The sequence below is a fragment of the Monodon monoceros genome, unplaced genomic scaffold (genome assembly GCF_005190385.1).
Source record: "Monodon monoceros isolate NGI ecotype Baffin Bay Population unplaced genomic scaffold, NGI_Narwhal_1 Super_Scaffold_5, whole genome shotgun sequence".
NCBI classification, from domain to species: Eukaryota; Metazoa; Chordata; class Mammalia; order Artiodactyla; family Monodontidae; genus Monodon; species Monodon monoceros.
Window position 1 is genome coordinate 76,676,263 of NW_021703782.1, and position 16,672 is coordinate 76,692,934.

Genomic DNA, 16,672 nt, shown 5'->3' on the forward strand with positions numbered 1-16,672 from the left:
GGATTGCTGGATCATATAGTAGTTCTACTTTTAGTTTTCTAAGGAACCTCCATACTGTTTTCCATAGTGGTTGTATGAACTGAGTCTTGAATAATAGAAGAGATTTAGACAGAGGAGATAGTAAAGCTGTTTAACATGTTAGTGGGTGCATTCGTGCACAACTACTGACCTACCAGAGTGGAAACTGGTTGGGGCATTCAAGTGGGGTCCTGGAGCCCCTGCTGTGTCAAGCATTACTTCTTTAGTGAGTTCATAAGGTCAGGACAGTCCCTAGGGAGGAGTGGGGTAGCAGGAGCACCCTGGAGTTAGGGGCTAGTTACAAACCAGATTATAAATATTCCAATATATTTAATTACCTATACAACCATACTGGTGTGTGTACCTACTGAATGTTAGCCCCAGATAAGGATCTCCTGAGATGGCCTTACTCTCTTCTGGTTTGTTGAAGCCATAGGGGCCTTATTAGAATGTGAGCTGTAGAACAGCAGAGGCTGTTCTCCAGTTCAATGCTGCATCCCTAGGGTCTAGAACAGTGCCTGGAGGACTAGAGGAAGCTTACCAAATGTTAAGTGAATAGGCAGACTGGGAATCCCAGCCCATTGTTGGGGTCCTCTCACTATTCATCTCCTTGCACCCACTTTCCCCCTCCAATTCGTACTCCACACTACCCTTCAACATAACCTAGAATGAGATTTGGATTCTGTCATTCTTCTGCTCAAAGTATTTGGTGCCTCCCTTTTGCCCAGAATGCCATTTTCCCCATTTTTTTTTTTTTTTTCTTTTGGTGGTACGCGGGCCTCTCACTGTCGTGGCACAGGCTCCGGACGCGCAGGCTCAGCGGCCATGGCTCACGGGCCCAGCCGGATCGGGGCACGAACCCGTGTCCCCTGCATCGGCAGGCGGACTCTCAACCACTGTGCCACCAGGGAAGCCCCTCCCCCATTCTTTTTTAAACCAATTGAACTGCTACTTCTTTAAGCCCGGATCAAATTTTGCCTACTTCTGTATTACTTTCTGAGGCAGAATTCATCTCTCTCCCCCAAATATTATGATAATTTTTGCCCTCACTCACAAGACAGCAAGCTCCTTGGGACAGGGACTGCGTCTTATTCATTTCCATACATCTAGTCTATTAGCCCAATGCCTGACATATGGTAGATGCTAAATAAATAGAAGAGTGAAAGGCATTCCCAGCAGTGAGAACTAAATGAACAAAGGCGGTCAAAGGTTTGGGTAAAAAATGAATAGTTTAATTTGGCTAGGGTATGAGGGAGAGTAGTAGGAGAAAAGATGGAAAAGTCTCTTTGGTAGTATTTTGAGGGGACTTGGAAGTCAACTAGAGGGAGAAGATGGGCAGATAGAAGATACTTTGGTAGAGTGTGGAAAGCCAATGGAGGTTTTTGAGCAAAGGTGTAATATGATGAATAATACATTTAGTTTAAACCTATCAGACTCTCTAATAAATATATACAGTTTTCCATTCATACTCAAATTCGCCTCCCACCTACCCATCCATCCACCCTCCCACCCCCAGACTCCCCCCGCAGCTTGCCCTACCCCTTCACCTGCTCCCTGGCTGGGCCAGGGATGTATATATGGGCTGCTTCCCCTCTCAGCCAGAGGACGTGGGGTCCCCAGCTGCCTGGGACTGGGAAGCAGGCCAGGGTTAGCTGAGGTTGGCTGGCGAGCAGCCAGGCAGTGCCAGGGAGAACCTGTATAGTGCCAGGTGGAACCTGTATAGTGCCAGGTGGTGCCTTGGGTTCCAAGCTGAGCCCATGACCCTGATAACCTTCTGCCTGCGCACATACCTGCCGCTCACTCCACCCCATGCCCAACTTTGCTATCAGGGAGGGGGCACAGGGCCAGACAGACCTGCAGGGCTTTGGCTCCATCTCTACAAAAGGGCCTTCTGTGAGCCAGTCTGCTCCCCTCCAGGCTTGCTCCTCCCCCATCCAGCTCCTGTTTCTGATGCACGTACAGACCGTACACACCGTGTCCCAGGACATCCCACAGTCAGCCGCATGGCTCCCCTGTGCCCCAGCCCCTGGCTCCCTCTGTGGATCCCGGCCCCTGCCCCAGGCCCCGCTGTGCAGTTGCTGTTGTTACTGCTCCTCCTGGTGCCTGCCCATCCCCAGAGCCTGCTCTGGATGCAGGGGGCTCCCACCACAGGAGGAGATTCATCTGGGGAAGACGATCCACTGCGTGAGGAGGACCTGCCCAGTGAAGAGGATATACCTGGAGAGGAGGACCCACCTGGAGAAGAGGACCCACCTGGAAAGTTGGATCCACCTGGAATGAAGACTGAAGCAGGAGAGGAGGATTCTCTGAAGATAGAGGATCTACCTACTGTTGAGACTCCCAGGGGTACTCAAGGCCCCCAGAATAATGCCCACAGAGACAAAAAAGGTAAGTGGTCATCAGCTCTGCAAATCTAGGCTCCAGGAGGTTGATGCTTCCCCTCATTAAACCCCAACCCAGGTAGGGATTATTCAGGGAAGGAGAGGAGCCTGTACTCTGATGGTAGTTTTTCCCAACCCCAGGGGCTCCCATGCCACTAGCCCTTTACCCCCTTTCAGAGCTAGATGGGGAGACAAAAAGGGGCACAGATGGAGAGAGGTAAGCAGGAAGAGATGGGAAAGAAGAAAGGGGGAGACTGGAGAGGAGAAAGATAGGAATGTGGAGAGAAAACAAAGGTGGAGAGAAGTCAGAGTAAGGGGAGAGAAGAGGAAGGACGGGGGTGTACCAGAGGAAGAGCAGGAAGGGCTTGTAGAAATTACCTCATCTTCAGCCTACAGATGAGGAAACTGAGACCTAGGACTAAGGAAACAGCAGGTAGGAGAACCTGGTATCTTGACTCTCAAGCCAGGAACTTTGGAAATCGAGCTGGAGACCAGAAAGGGAACAGGATGAGTGGGGAGGAGGGATGAATAAGGGAGAAAAAGGTCTACTGATTTGGGCCTGGGAACTGAGGCCTCCACCCATTTTAGAGACCCTGAGACAGTGGTCGCAAACTGGTATCTCCCGGGCCAGCAGGATCTTTGTGTGGCCCGTCAAGCTGTGGCGTTTTACTTGGCTGCCATCTATAGTGCTTTACACCTGGCCTGCTTCAGGCATTTCTGTTACCTGCTATGCTTCTGTAAGACATCTGAATTTGTGAACCTCTGCTAGTGAAGGAGACCCACCTCCTTTTGGCCGCTGGGGAGGGACTGGGCTCAAAGATCAGCTTCATTCTTCTCATTTATGCAGGGGATGACCACAGTCATTGGCGTTATGGAGGTGAGACACCCACCCCCTGTACAGACCCAATGTGGGCACCCAGCTCTGCTAGTGCCTGCACCCCCCGCCCTCTTCCCCCGCATCCACGTCTGCCAGTCCCTGACACCACCCGCTGCCTCTCTCCCTCCACATCCCTTATTTCTATCTCCTGTCTGGATGCCTCCTGACTCGACCCCATCACTTTTTCTACTCAGCTTCCCTAAAAGTTCCTGATCTTGTCATCAAACTTCCTGTACATACTCTCCCACTCCAGGCGCTCCGCCATGGCCCCAGGTGTCCCCCGCCTGCGCTGGCCGTTTTCAGTCCCCGGTAGATATCCGTCCAGAGCTCACCGCGTTTTGCCCAGCCCTGCGACCCCTGGAACTCCTTGGCTTTGAGCTCCCGCCACAACCAGAGCTGCGCCTGCGCAACAATGGCCACACCGGTGAGGCGGTCTCGGGGCGGAGCCTCGGGGAAGGGGCGGAGGCTAGCTGGGGATGAGGGACTGTCCCTGGGAGTTAGGCTCGCGCTCTGCGGAGAGAGGGGCGGGCCCGGCTCACCTGCCTCTCACCGCGCAGTGCAGCTGAGTCTGCCTCCCGGGCTGGAGATGGCCCTAGGTCCCGGGCAGGAGTACCGGGCCCTGCAGTTGCATCTGCACTGGGGGGCTGCGGGTCGCCCGGGCTCGGAGCACACGGTTGGCGGTCACCGTTTCCCTGCCGAGGTGAGCGCGCAGCTGTCCGCGGAGGGTCGAAGTGGGGCGCGGGGTAGGGGATCTCGCCCACTCCTACCGTGTCCTCTCCAGATCCACGTGGTTCACCTCAGCACTGCATTTGCCAAAGCTGACGAGGCCTTGGGGCGCCCGGGGGGCTTGGCCGTGCTGACTGCCTTTCTGCAGGTACCAGCCCTGGACACCCCCCACCGCTGCTTCCCCAGCCCTCGGGCTCAGAGTATCTTGCCCCAGAGACCCCACCCCGCACCTGGCTATCATCTTCACTTACTCATTAGTTCTTTCATTAACACCCACTGTGAGCTGGGCTCCAACAAAAGATTCCGAAACTGTGGATCCTTGTCTCCCCACAGCCAGTGAGGGAGGCTGACAGGATAGACATATACACAGGACGCAGAGTCAACAAGGTAGTCAGGGAAGGCCTCACAGAGGAGGTGAAACTTGAAGCCTTCACTAGTGGGAAAGAAAAGGAGATATTCCATGCAGAGCGAACGGTACATGTAAAGACTCAGAATATGGCCCATTCGGGGAATGGCAGATGCAGTAGAATGGACATAAGGAAGAGTCATTTCTCTAATACTCTTGTAACCCGTAATTTCCCCTTTGCAAAATGCAATATTGTCTAGAGAAGCATTTAGTGACCTCTTTGGACCTATACTGATCAGGAGTACATACACAATGATTAGAGGAGGCTAGTAGGTTGGAGGGATGGTGAAACACCTGTTAGGCTCACTCCCTCCCTGACTCATGAACGCCAGCCTCACAGCGCAAAGTTCAGAGAAGCACCTTGGAAATAGCATGTCCTGGCTCCAAAACTCAAACACATGAATTATTAAGGTGAATGCAGAGCTAACATGAATACAAAGGTTATTGGGGTTTCCTGTGGTGGGGACATAGAATGTGTGTGGAGTTAATGATGAGTGAGATTGGAAAAGTAAGTAGAGCCCATCATTGAGAACCTTGTATCCTAGTAAAGTGACCCACCATCCTCCTCTTCCTCCAATTTGCCATTGAAAACTAGTCTGCCTAGTTACATCAGTTTGCAAAGTAGGAGTATATCGACCTTGAGTAATAATACATGAGATATTGTGTTCCCCCAGCGTTCTCAGAGCTGGGAACTGGGGGAGGACTATGGGAACCCACCTCACCTTCAGGCCTCCAGCCATGACCCTAAATACATGTATGAATCTATCTTGCATTATCATCTCCTAGGAAGGCCCCGAAGAAAACAGCGCCTACGAGCAGTTGCTGTCACATTTGGGAGAAATCGCCGAGGAAGGTCAGTTTGTTGGTTTGGCCACCATCCTTGATACCCTTGTTCATAAAGAACCGCCCTTGGGGAGCCTCAGGTCTGAGGATGGAGAAGGGCTCCCTCCCACACAGAGGGGTTGAAATGTGAACTGGCCTACTGTGAACTTGATAATAACTATGAAGCCGAACACAGGCAAACAGGCAAAGGCAAACTGCTGGCTACAGGCTTTATGTTTAAAAACCAAACAGAAACTAAGATAAGACAAAAACCAAATAAGACCAAAAAAATAGTGTTTGGAACTTTCAGGGGTTGAGTCTGGTTGAGTCTAAAATTTTTCTGAGAGATGTCTATTACTCCTTCATAAGCATCAAATATTTTAAATTTGTAAATGCTTTTGTTGGAAATCTTTCTTTCCTTCTCAGTCACTCTAGGTCATTTTAAACCTCACTTGCCCAACTGGACCTTAAGTTTTGCTAAACTAGAGAGAACTGTGTTTTTTGAGTTTTGTGTCTGTTTTTAAAGTTATAGGTATTTATTTACAAGTTATTCAACTCATTTTCTCTTTTGATTTACTCTGGGCTTAAATCTGCATTCCAGCGTGTTATCACAGTGTGCAAACTAAGAGTGAAGACTCAGGGGGAGGGCCAGGGGAGCAATTCTCTCACTCTGTGCGCCCCAAAGCCTTTTACTTCCTCCTGAGTCATGTCTTGTTGTGCTGAGTTATGGGAAGGGACACACTCAGTGAAGAAGTGGTTTCAGGGAGTTGAGTCAGCTTGGCTTCTGGGAGATAAAAATGTATTCCTGTACCCCAAAGCTTTGTTGTGTGTATGGCGGGGGGGGGGTCAATCTATGTGGGACTCCAGCACAGGTCCTCTCCACAGACTCTGAGACTTGGGTCCCAGGACTGGATGTATCTGCACTGCTGCCCTCTGACCTCAGCCGCTACTTCCGATATGAGGGGTCTCTCACCACACCCCCCTGTGCCCAGGGAGTCATCTGGACTGTGTTCAACCAGACAGTAAAGCTGAGTGCTAAGCAGGTGGGGCTGGGGTGTGGTGGTGACATAGGGGATGAGGGGGAAACGGTTGTAGGTGGAGGTGAGAAAGAGGAGGCATAAAGAGATGAAGTGGCCGTGTTGGGGATGAGGGGGACGTGGACAGTGGGTCCCTGAGGTGTTGGCTGTAAGCCTGTGACCCTTTTGCTTCTGTGTCATGAGCCCACCCCCACTGTCTGCTGACCTCCCTAGCTCCACGCCCTCTCTGACTCCCTGTGGGGACCTGATGACACTCGGCTACAGCTGAACTTCCGAGCTACACAGCCTTTGAATGGGCGAATAATTGAGGCCTCCTTCCCTGCTGGAGTGGACAGCAGCCCTGGGACCGTTGGGCCAGGTGCAGCTTTGTCTACTGATGCCATGCCCCCTACCCCCAGCCACAGGTCCCTCATCCTCCCCATGTGTCCTCATTTGTCTGTCACTGGTGATCACAACCCCTGGCTCTAACGTCTCCTTTTTCTCCTCAGTCCACCTGAATTCCTGTCTCGCTGCTGGTGAGTCTGTGCCCCTCCTCTGGTTCCTGAGGCTGGGGGCATCCCTTGGCACCGTTCAGCCTCAGGGGCTAGTCAGGACCACCACTGCTGCCTCTCTGTTTCTGCAGAGCACACACCAACCCCAATAGGATAGCGTCAGATCAAGGCAGGGGGGTTCCCCTGTTGTCCCCAGTGCAAGAGTTGGTCAGAATGAAGCTCCAGAAATCTCCTTGCATCCTCCTTCCCAAACAACCTCTTTCGTTTTGTTTTTAGAGAGGAAAAAAGTGCTTATCTTACCCCTTCTTGTGTATCCACCCCCATCCCTTTGCTGGCCTCTGCTGGATTCGGAGACGCTGGGGGCAGCTGGAGAACTTGGGGCAGGGGTGGGGTTCAGGTGGAAGAGGCTCTGAGGGAACCCTACAGACTCCTCTTCACTCCCTGAGGCAGTCTCTCTCCTCCTCCCTCCAGGAGACATCCTGGCCCTGGTTTTTGGCCTTCTCTTTGCTGTTACCAGCATCGCCTTCCTTGTGCAAATGAGAAGGCAGCAAAGGTATTTTACTAACCCTCTCCCTTAGGCCCAGCCCCTGCTCCCCAAGTGGAGTCCAGAACAGCTTCATGCAAATTGCATGCAAATGAGCTCATCCTTGGTGAGATTTCTGATTAGGGTTCCCTGTTGTGTAGACACCCAAGTGGGACCAAAGGAAGTGTCAGGTACCACCCGGCAGAGGTCACGGAGACTGTTGCCTAGAGGCCTGCAACTTGGAGAATGTGCAGAGAAGCTGGCCAGAGGAATCTGAGGGGGAGCTGGAGACTTTGTCCTGCCCATTACACTACTTCCTTTTAAGCCTCCAAAGATTTTTTTTTTAATAAATATTTCTAATAAAATCTGTGGAAGGCGTGTACTTGTTCCCCAAATCAACAGGATGGTGTGTTCATTTCCTATTGCTGCTGTAACAAATTACCACAAACAGTGGTAACGGAAATTTATCCTCTTAAGAGTTCTAGAGGTCAGATGTTCAAAATGAATCTTCTGGGCTAACGTCAAGGTGTTGGCAGGGCTGGTTCCTTCTGGACACTCCTGAGGAGAGGATATTTTCTTGCCTTTTTCAGCTTCTAGAAGCCAAGCATTCCTTGGCTTGTGGCCCCTTCCTTGCATCGCTCCAATCTCTAGCTTCCATTGTCACATCTCCTACAACTGCTTTTAACCTTCTTGCCACCCTCTTATAAGGACCCTTGTGATTATGTTGGACCTACCCAGTTAACCTAGGATAACCTCCCCATCTCAAAATCCTTAGCTTAACTAAAGTCCCCTTCCCATGTAAGGTAACATTTCACAGGATTAGGGTATGGACATCTTTGGTGGGGGGACATGATTCTGCCTCATGTAGATGTTATCAGGAAGCAGGGAGAAACGACTGGTATTGTTGGAATGACTGTGTGTGTGTGTGTGGGCAGGCTTGGTCTCTAGGCTTAAAATCACACTGAGGCTTTTGGGTTTTCACCCTGCTCAAGTAAAAGCTATGTAGCTTTGCAGTTTTGCCTTCCAGTTGTGCTGTCCGGCCCAGCTGCTTGCTGGAATGGGGCAGTGCCGCTGATAGCAGCTCCTTTGCTCTGTGGGGAGTAAGGGCCAGATGTTCCCCCAGCCCTGCCAGGCTTCTCTGCTTCACACAGCCTGTTCACAACCCCTCCTCAGTGAGCCCAGTGCCCCACCCCTCTGGCTCACGCAGGGGTCCTTCCAACTCCACTCTTCCCCTGGGGCATCCTTTCTACCTTCTCCATTTTGGAAAACCACCACCACCATCCCCAACACCCAAGAAAGGCTTAAAGGGCCCCATGATACTGGTAACATCAGTTTTATTTGGTGGCAACTACAGCCTGGCTGGGGGCAGGGCCAGCCCTCACAGGTTGTTGAGCTCCAGCAGGGTCTGGTCGAGGGTCTGGTGGATCTCCACGTTCTCCTCCTTGGCACTGGCCAAGGTCTCTGTGAGGGGAAGCAACCCGTGAGGTTTGTGGGGGAGAAACATGGGGAGGCATGGACAGGGAATGTGACAAATAGACACGGAGTGGGCTGGAGGCACAGGAAGACCCAAACATTCAGGGATCTGAGGACCCTGTGGGTGGGACAAATGGATGGACTGAACAAGGCAGACAGGGATGCCTCACTCAAGGCTTTGGGGCTGTGGAGGTGGGATGGGAAGGCCTGAGTCATAAACTAATTTACCCTCCTTCTTTAAAAGGTTGAAGAGAGTTGGAAGCAGGAGGAAAGACAAAGACTGAGCCAGGAAAGGGAGTGTCAGACAGACAGACAGACAGACTTGAGGCAGAAAACAGACCTGCAGGGAAAGCCCCATGGTGCTGCCATCCAGTGTCTCTCCAAACTTCATCCCAGACCATTCACAACCTTCTCGCCCCTCCCCTGCACCTCACCATTCCACTTCCCTTCCAGTCATTCTTTTAGATCCTGGAATCACAGCTTGAATGCTCCAAGGGCAGTGACATGCCTGGGTCTGTAGAAGGGCGTGTGTCTCAGAGGCACCAGAGGGCCCGTGGTTGACTGACGTGGTCATAAGTGCCCACATGCGGCAGTAAGAGTCATGCAGAGGGGGTTCCGGTGTGGGCCACAGTGTTTTGTGGGTGAGATCAGTAGAGGAGGGGGGGGTCACAAGATCAGGGGTGCCCGTAGGAGCCAGGGTCTCAGCAGTGAACCAGTGCTCTGTGGGGGTGATGGAAGTGCTCTCTGGAGGGCAGGAAAACAGCGTGGAGACCAAGTTGAGTTTATTGAGCAGCAGAGAGCGGGAGAGGCTGGCGGGTAGAGGGAGGAGTGGATGGATATAGAAGGATGAAGCAAATGCCAGGGTGGGCAGCAGCTGTGACGGGGGCTCTCCTAGGCTGCGTCCGGCCTGGCTGTGCAATGTTGGCAATTTCCGCTCCTCCTGCTTGCCCCCCTCCCCATACAGAGAATGGAAAGGAGAAGAGAGAAGGGGCCGCGGGCCACACTGGTGAGAGGCTCAGAGGGAGGTGATGTCGTTGAGTGCGTTGTCCAGCTCCTCGCTGATGGCCTTGTACTTCATCTTCTGTGCATAGACTTCGTCTGGGGGGTCCAGGGGAGGGGGGCCAGGTGGGAGTGTGGGGAGAGGGAATGGAGGGAAAGAGGAATGGAAGGAGAGAGGGTAATGGAAAGAGAGAACAAGAATCAGAGAGAGGTGGACGAAGATGGAGTGAGAGAGACAGGCCAGAGAACAGGCTGGACAGCTGTCAGGGCCCCCTCCTCCCCTCTCTGTACCCCTATGTCTTTTGCTCTTCTCTGTACCCCAAACTGGTGCTTCCCCCCAGGAGCTCCTGCCTCCCCCAGGGGCCTGGGGGCACAGTGCTTTGCATAAGCAGGAGTGCTTGCTTCAAGGGGAGGGCGCTCAAGCCAGAAAGTTCTAAAGTCCTAAAGTTGGAGAGAAAACTGAGGCTTGCCTGAGAAGGCTGGAAGCAAGAGAAGAGGGAGTTATGAAAGTGAAGTAAAAAGGAAAGACAGCTTTAGGCACAACGTTGTCGGTAACAGTGAGAAGTAGCTACAGACTAGCAAATCCCTGGATGCTTGTTTTCACCAAATCTAGCTTCAAAAAGTATTTTCCATTAATGTTATCATGAAAACCTAGATATTAAACCAAATACCTCTCTATTTAATGAAGAAGGTGCTGCACGTGGACACAGAATTGTCTAGATCAGTGCTACTCAGAGTGCGACGTGAGGACCAGCAGCATCTGCGTTACCCAGGGGCTCGTTAGACACAGGTTCAGCCCCAAGTCAGCAGTCGCTTCAGAGCAGCACCCAGGAATCTGTGTTTTAAAAACTCTGAGGGGATTTTCATGCTCGCTCAAGTTCGAGAAGCACTGGAGTTGACCGGGCTACATCTACTTGGATGGGAGGCACAGACCGCCAGAGTCTGTGGAGTCCTAGGTGGTCCAACCCTAATTTACCACTGGCAGGTATCATGGGATGGGAAGATAAGTCATGGGGAATATGGACCTATTTTAAAAGGTTCAGGGGTACACAGGAATATCCCTTTTACCTTCCAGGTCATCAATGGTTTTCTCCAACTTTGCCACCGACCTTTCGGCAAACTCTGCTCGGGTCTCAGCCTGGGCATAAAGGCAAGATGGGGAAAATGACAGGAGCTTAGGCCCTCCCAGACGCTATCAACTTTCTCTTCCGTCCCTGTCCCCAAATTCCCTGCCACAGGAGGTCTCTGGCGGGTACTGGGGGGCTTGAGGGGGATTTGGACTGGAAGGACTCTCACCTCCTTTAGCTTCTCCTCCAGCAGTTTGATCTCCTCTTCATATTTATCTTCTTTGGTGGAATACTTTTAGGGACAGACACATGCCATCAGTTCATCGCCTCCACAAGTCCTTCATTTCTCCACGGAGCCCCACAGGCTACTCCTGATTTTGTCTCCATCAAACATCCGGCCCTGCCCTGCCTGGGCCCATCGCCTCCCTCCCCTGAAGGACCCCATCCTCACTGCCCCTCTACCCCCCTCTACCTTGTCCGCTTGGGCTTCCAGGGATTTCAAGTTGTTGGTAACAATTTTCAGCTCCTCCTCTAGGTCCCCACATTTACTGCAGGGGGTGTGTGGCAGGGTGGGGTGTGAGGGCACAGTGGGGGAGACAGTGGAGATGGCACAGTGGGGGAGGGGTGGAGGAGAGAAGAGAAGAGCAAAGTTGTGAGAGTGACAGCAGGCAGAGTTTAGGAGCCCCAGGCCCTTCCCGGCCCCCAGCAGGTGAGAGAGAGCAGCCTGAGATGGAGGGGAAGGTGAGCCTAGAGAAGGTGCCATTGCCCAGAAAGGTCCAGAGAGGTGACTACCTCCTCCTCTGAGGCCGTCAGGGACTTGAGGGCCTGGTCCATGGTTCGCAGTTCCTCCTCCAGCTGCCTGGCTCGGCTGGGGGCAGCAGGTAGGGGTCAGAGGCAGGACCTGTCCCTGTGGTCCCACGCCTGGGAAACTGCCTCCCCACTGTGCAGAGTGCCCCAGAGCCATGGGCTCAAGCCGAGTTTCACTTGCCGCCCTGTGGTGTCCTCACCTCTCAGCCACCTCAGCTCTCTCTTCTGAGCGCTCCAGCTCTCCTTCCAGGATCACTAGCTTCCTGGCCACCTGTGGGGATAGGGAAGAGAGGAGGAGGAGATCCATGGTGAATGACTGGGGGTGTCTGGGGCTTGGGAGTGAGAAGAAAGTGGGGCAGGGCTCTCACCTCCTCATATTTGCGGTCTGAATCCTCAGCGATGTGCTTGGCCTCCTTCAGCTGCATCTCCTGCAGCTCCATCTTTTCCTCATCCTTCATAGCTCGGTTTTCGATGACCTTCATTCCTCTGAGAGTCAGGGAGAGGGGCAGGGGTCGGGTTAGGACCAGCAGAGACAGGCTCCCAGCCCCCTCCGCGGCCCACCCTCTGAGGACGCCCCTGCCCACCTCTCGCTCTCATCAGCAGCCTTCTCAGCCTCCTCCAGCTTTTGCAGGGCTGTAGCCAGGCGCTCCTGCGCCCGGTCCAACTCCTCCTCTACCAGCTGAATGCGGCGGTTCAGGGAGGCCACGTCTGCCTCGGCCTGTGAGTCAAAGGTCAGAGGTCAGAGAGGCTTCAGAGGATGGTTAAGATTCTTGTCAGGACGAACCTAGGTTTCCTGACCTCCAGAATTTCAACCTATTTTTTTTTTCCCCCAAACCAACCGTCTTCTGTGCAGACTCTGTGCTCCAGCCCAAAACATGCCCTCCTGGACAAGCTCCACTCCCCTGCTCCAGGGCCTCTTCCAGCACGGTGCATAATCTCCAATGGTTATCTGCACACAGATCCCTCCATCCCTCCTGAGAGCCCTCCAACTGCTGGGACCAGGTCTGAGGCAGCCCTGACGACTCCTCCCCAGAGCCTGGCCCAGGCAAGGGGTGGGGAAGAATCAGGCCAACCAGACTGCAGTGCTGCTAAAAACCGCCAATCACAGGATCAAGCTATGTGATGTCACTCGCTGCCAGGCAGACCCCTAGCGGGAGGCTCCGGAAGCAAGCCAGGCCTATTTAGGACACCCTAGGCTGTACCAAGGGTACTCCCTGCCAATGCCCGAGGCAAGTGAGGTCGGTGCGAGGGCAGTGTGAGTGGCAGATCAGCCACTGATCCTGCAGTACAGAGGCAAAATCATGGTGGTTTTGGAGAACGTGCACAGAAACAGACGATACCTTGAGAAAGAGAGGACAGAGCAAGAAGGGCCCCAATAAAGGAAAATGAGAGAAGTAGTGCAACTTGGTGTTAAGAGCGTCAGCTCTGAGTGACACTGTTGTCTTTGAGCTACTTGTGTGACCTTGGGTAACTTATTTAGTCTCTCTAAGCCTCAGTTTCTTCCTTTTTAAATTGGAGTTGACAATAGCAGTTCCTACTTTGTAGGCTGTTCTGAGATAATGCAGTGCTTCTAATACTGGATTAATAACAGGATCATCTGGGAGGTGTATAAAAAATACCAGGTTCTCTAGCTCCATGCTGGAGCCACTGAACTAAGATCTCCAGGGCAGGGGCTTGGAAATCTTTCCATCTTTTTTTTTTTTTGCGGTACGTGGGCCTGTCACTGCCGTGGCCTCTCCTGTTGCGGAGCACAGGCTCCGGACGCGCAGGCTCAGCGGCCATGGCTCACGGGCCCAGCCGCTCCACGGCATGTGAGATCTTCCGGGACCGGGGCACGAACCTGTGTCCCCTGCATCGGCAGGCGGACTCTCAACCACTGTGCCACCAGGGAAGCCCCCTTTTTTTTTTTTTTTTTTTTTTTAAAGCTTCCAAGGGATTCTGATGATAAGCAATCTTGGGAAATAGTAAAATAATATGCAGAAAGCACTTGAATATGTGCCTGCAGAGTCCACACCCCATAAACGTTAGGTTATCCCTTGTCTCTCCCTCAAGGACAAAACACAGAAACCGCGAGATTTAGGATTGGAAAGGAGAAAGGACCAGTGTAGGGGAAGAAGAGAGTGACAGGGAAGAGATGGGTGGCAGCACTGGGGGTAGAGGGAGTAGAAAGCAGGTCCTGAGTGATAGTGTAGGGCAGGGGAAACAACACCATATATAGAAAGTAGTTGCAGCTTATCCTCCAGGTGCTGAAGGCCACCTAGAGTGACAAGAGCCCATCCTGGGCACAGGGCCATATGACTCAGTGTGGAAGGATTCTGGGACAGCACTGGGGTTGGTAAGAATGACTCTGGGGGACACTGGAGGTCTATTCTAGAGAGAGATGAGACTCTGCAAAAGGGAAACTCTTCATGGTAGTGGGGTGACAAATGACTGGAGAATCTGGGAAGTCCTGGGGCCCGCATCACAGGAATGACTTTTGCCATTTTCTGCTTCTCAAGTTCTTCCCAGTTACGGATGCTGCCCTCTAACTGCAGGACAGGCAGTGCTGTCCCCTCTGCACAAATAAGAAGCAAGAGAGAAAGGAGAAACTGAGGCACCGTGTAAGTTAAGTGCTGTGTTCAAGGTCACACAATAAGTTTGGGCACCGTTTCCTATCTTCTACTGGTGCTGCTGCCCTGCTTCCCCAGCTCTGTCCCTGTCTTCCCCTCCTCCCTCCAGCCCCCACCTAGCTCCTTGGGTTTCCAGTCCTTACTCCAGCTGCACTGGGCCTCAGTTATTTATAGAGTGTCAGATGCCCAGGGTCGTCTTCACTAGCAGCTGCAGGTCAGTTCCCTCCCAAGTGCCAGGGCTGGTGAAGAACCAAAACCGAAGGCTGGAGGTCAGAGAAACCAACCTTGGGGCTAGGGGGGGGATGGGGAACAAGGATAATGGTCAATACGAACAGTAATGTCATCTCTGATCTTGGATGTTCAGACCGTGCGTATGCGAATCCCCCCATCCACCCAACCGCAGGCTCATCTTAAACTTAAGCCTGGGTGGAAGGCAAACGGGGAGGATGAGGCAGAGAAAGTACCATGTCCAAAGTCTGATGGCCGTTCTCCTACCTCGTGGGGGGAGGGGTTGGGAATGGCAGGAGGTGGAGAAGTCTGGTTAGCGGGCGGTGGACAGAGGAATCTCCGAGTGAGCAGAACTTGCCAAGGTGGCTGCCGTGGCGTTTGTGGCTCTGTCCTTCTGCCCCGTGGCCTGGCATGGTCTCAAGGCCAAGAGCTTAATGAGGGTAAGTGAGGGACCGACAGAACCTGAGCTGGCGCCCCTGTGCACAGCAGGGCCGCTGGAGCCAGAAGTCAAGGCCAGGGAATTTCTAATGGCCCCCCCGGGGGTGTAGCTCAAGTCAGGGCCCCTCTTTGAACTCCTCTCCCCTCCCCCTGCCCCGCACCCCGAAAAGGTAGCTGCAGGCTCCTTTCCATGTTCAGCTGGGGGATTAGTTGAGATGGATGGTAAATTCTTGTACCACCCACCCCCGCGGTGACTCATTGCTTGGTCACTGTACACGCTAAGAGCTGGAACCAAACGAAATTACAACACTGTGTCCTCTGGGGGAAGTGGGAAGTGGTTTTGATTTACCCACTGTCTTGGATTATTTGTGCCAGCTTTTGCCCTAGCCTGGGTTCCTGAGAGGAAACGGTTTCTGTCCTGGTGCTGAAGGTCCCCTCCGTCCCCATGTCTGGGACCCCTCCCAGTGCACTAACTCTCCCACCATCCCCCAGGTCCACACTCACATCGGTGGCTTTCTTCTCAGCCTGCTCCAGTTTCTCCTGGGCATCCTTCACTGATTCGGAATACTTTTCCACCTCGTCCTCCGTCCCTTTCAGCTTCTTCTGGAGGGCCTGCTGCTCCTCCTCCAGCTGGGAGAGAAAAGCCTCAGTCAGCCAGGCCCAGGCCCAGGCAGGAGGCAGTGGTGCGTGCGAGGGGGTACTAAGAGATATGTAGAGGCTGTCAGGGAGGAAGAGGGATAGCAGAGGAGGGACAGTGCAGCCAGGGGTGTTGTAGGGACCTGGCGGGAGGGGAGAGAGAGCTTCCGACCCCAAGGAGCAAGGGCCATCATGGCTCTGCAAGGGCAGGAGTGGAAAGGGGGGCACCGGGGCTCCCCAGGCTATGGTGGGTGAGATGAAGCATGGCTCTGGCTAGGGCCCTGGGGGGTACCGTGAAGGCCCAGCAGCCCTCACACTGGAAAGTAGAGAGCCTTGGACAGCAGGCCAGAGGCTGGGGGTCACCGGGCAGGGCCTACCCCACCCGCATTGTGGGGTGGCGGCAGGGGATGCACCGGGCCTGGGGCCCCCACCTGCTTGCAGCGGTCCTCAGCTTGCTTTTTGTCGGCCTCAGCCTGCTCAGCGCGGTCGATGGCATTCTCCTTGTCCAGCTTTAGCATCTGCATCTTCTTCTTGATGGCGTCCATGGTTGCGGTGGGAGACCGGCCGGCCGGCGGGCTGTGGGGTGGACCGGGCTGACTGGGCTGGCTGCGCGAAGTGGTTGCACGGGTGGCAGGCGAGGAGGACCAACCGGGACTGGGATGTCCCAGCCGCGCGGGCGCCTAAAAGGCGCGGAGGGACCGGGCGGAGCCGGGGGCCAGGACCCTCCCCCACCGCAGCCCAAACCTTGTAGGGGCAGAAGCGCTGCAGGGTCGGGGGGCGCGGCCACCCCCTGCGCCCACCCCCTCGGGGCTCCGCCTCTCCCCCCTCCCTTCCCCCCCCACCCCCCCCCCCACGGCCGTCTGAAGGGAAAGTAGATGGAGAGTCTGTCGAAAGAAAACACCGTAGAGCTGCAGAGGGGAGGGGACCCTGGGGCTGGGGGCTCCGCGCTTCTTCTGAGTGACAGCCCGGCCCAGTGGCAGCTGCGGCTGGGGGCCCTGGGGCTATTTCGGGGTTTGAGCTCACGGCAGCTGCCCGGGCGCAAGGACCGGAGTGTCCCCCCCATCGGCTGCAGCAGCCGCTGCACTTAATTTAGAAGTTTCCTGTAAATCCCCTCGGATTAAATGTCTCTTGGAA

The 16,672-nt window shown here is 53.9% G+C and overlaps 2 protein-coding genes across 8 annotated transcripts; one reads left to right on the forward strand and one right to left on the reverse strand.

Annotated features, from left to right (window-relative positions):
• Positions 1-7,635, forward strand: CA9 (carbonic anhydrase 9). 3 transcript variants are annotated; one of them, XM_029202914.1, is made up of 11 exons: positions 2-2,406; positions 3,247-3,276; positions 3,530-3,700; positions 3,834-3,976; positions 4,058-4,150; positions 5,195-5,261; positions 6,116-6,273; positions 6,481-6,625; positions 6,756-6,782; positions 7,230-7,311; positions 7,443-7,635. In XM_029202914.1, exons 1-11 carry the CDS (start codon positions 1,776-1,778, stop codon positions 7,507-7,509), a joined length of 1,614 nt encoding a protein of 537 aa, XP_029058747.1. In that variant the 5' UTR covers positions 2-1,775; the 3' UTR covers positions 7,510-7,635. The 3 variants fall into 3 exon arrangements, 2 of the variants coding, with proteins under 2 accessions (XP_029058746.1, XP_029058747.1); XR_003790799.1 differs by lacking the exon at positions 6,481-6,625 and having other exon boundaries at positions 1-2,406; positions 7,443-7,559; XM_029202913.1 differs by having other exon boundaries at positions 1-2,406; positions 3,834-4,150.
• Positions 7,636-8,409: 774 nt separating this feature from the next.
• On the reverse strand, positions 8,410-16,323 carry TPM2 (tropomyosin 2). Of its 5 annotated transcripts, none has more exons than XM_029203190.1 (9): positions 15,970-16,290; positions 15,407-15,532; positions 12,212-12,345; positions 11,996-12,113; positions 11,828-11,898; positions 11,293-11,368; positions 11,050-11,112; positions 10,822-10,891; positions 8,410-9,852 (listed from the first exon to the last, which is right to left on the reverse strand). In XM_029203190.1, the coding sequence occupies exons 1-9, from the start codon at positions 16,081-16,083 to the stop codon at positions 9,770-9,772; spliced, it is 855 nt and encodes a 284-aa protein (XP_029059023.1). In that variant the 5' UTR covers positions 16,084-16,290; the 3' UTR covers positions 8,410-9,769. The 5 variants fall into 5 exon arrangements, with proteins under 5 accessions (XP_029059023.1, XP_029059019.1, XP_029059024.1 ...); XM_029203186.1 differs by lacking the exon at positions 11,293-11,368 and adding an exon at positions 11,613-11,688 and having other exon boundaries at positions 8,596-8,742; positions 15,970-16,323; XM_029203191.1 differs by having other exon boundaries at positions 8,599-8,742; positions 15,970-16,283.
• Between the last annotated feature and the right edge of the window lie 349 nt (positions 16,324-16,672).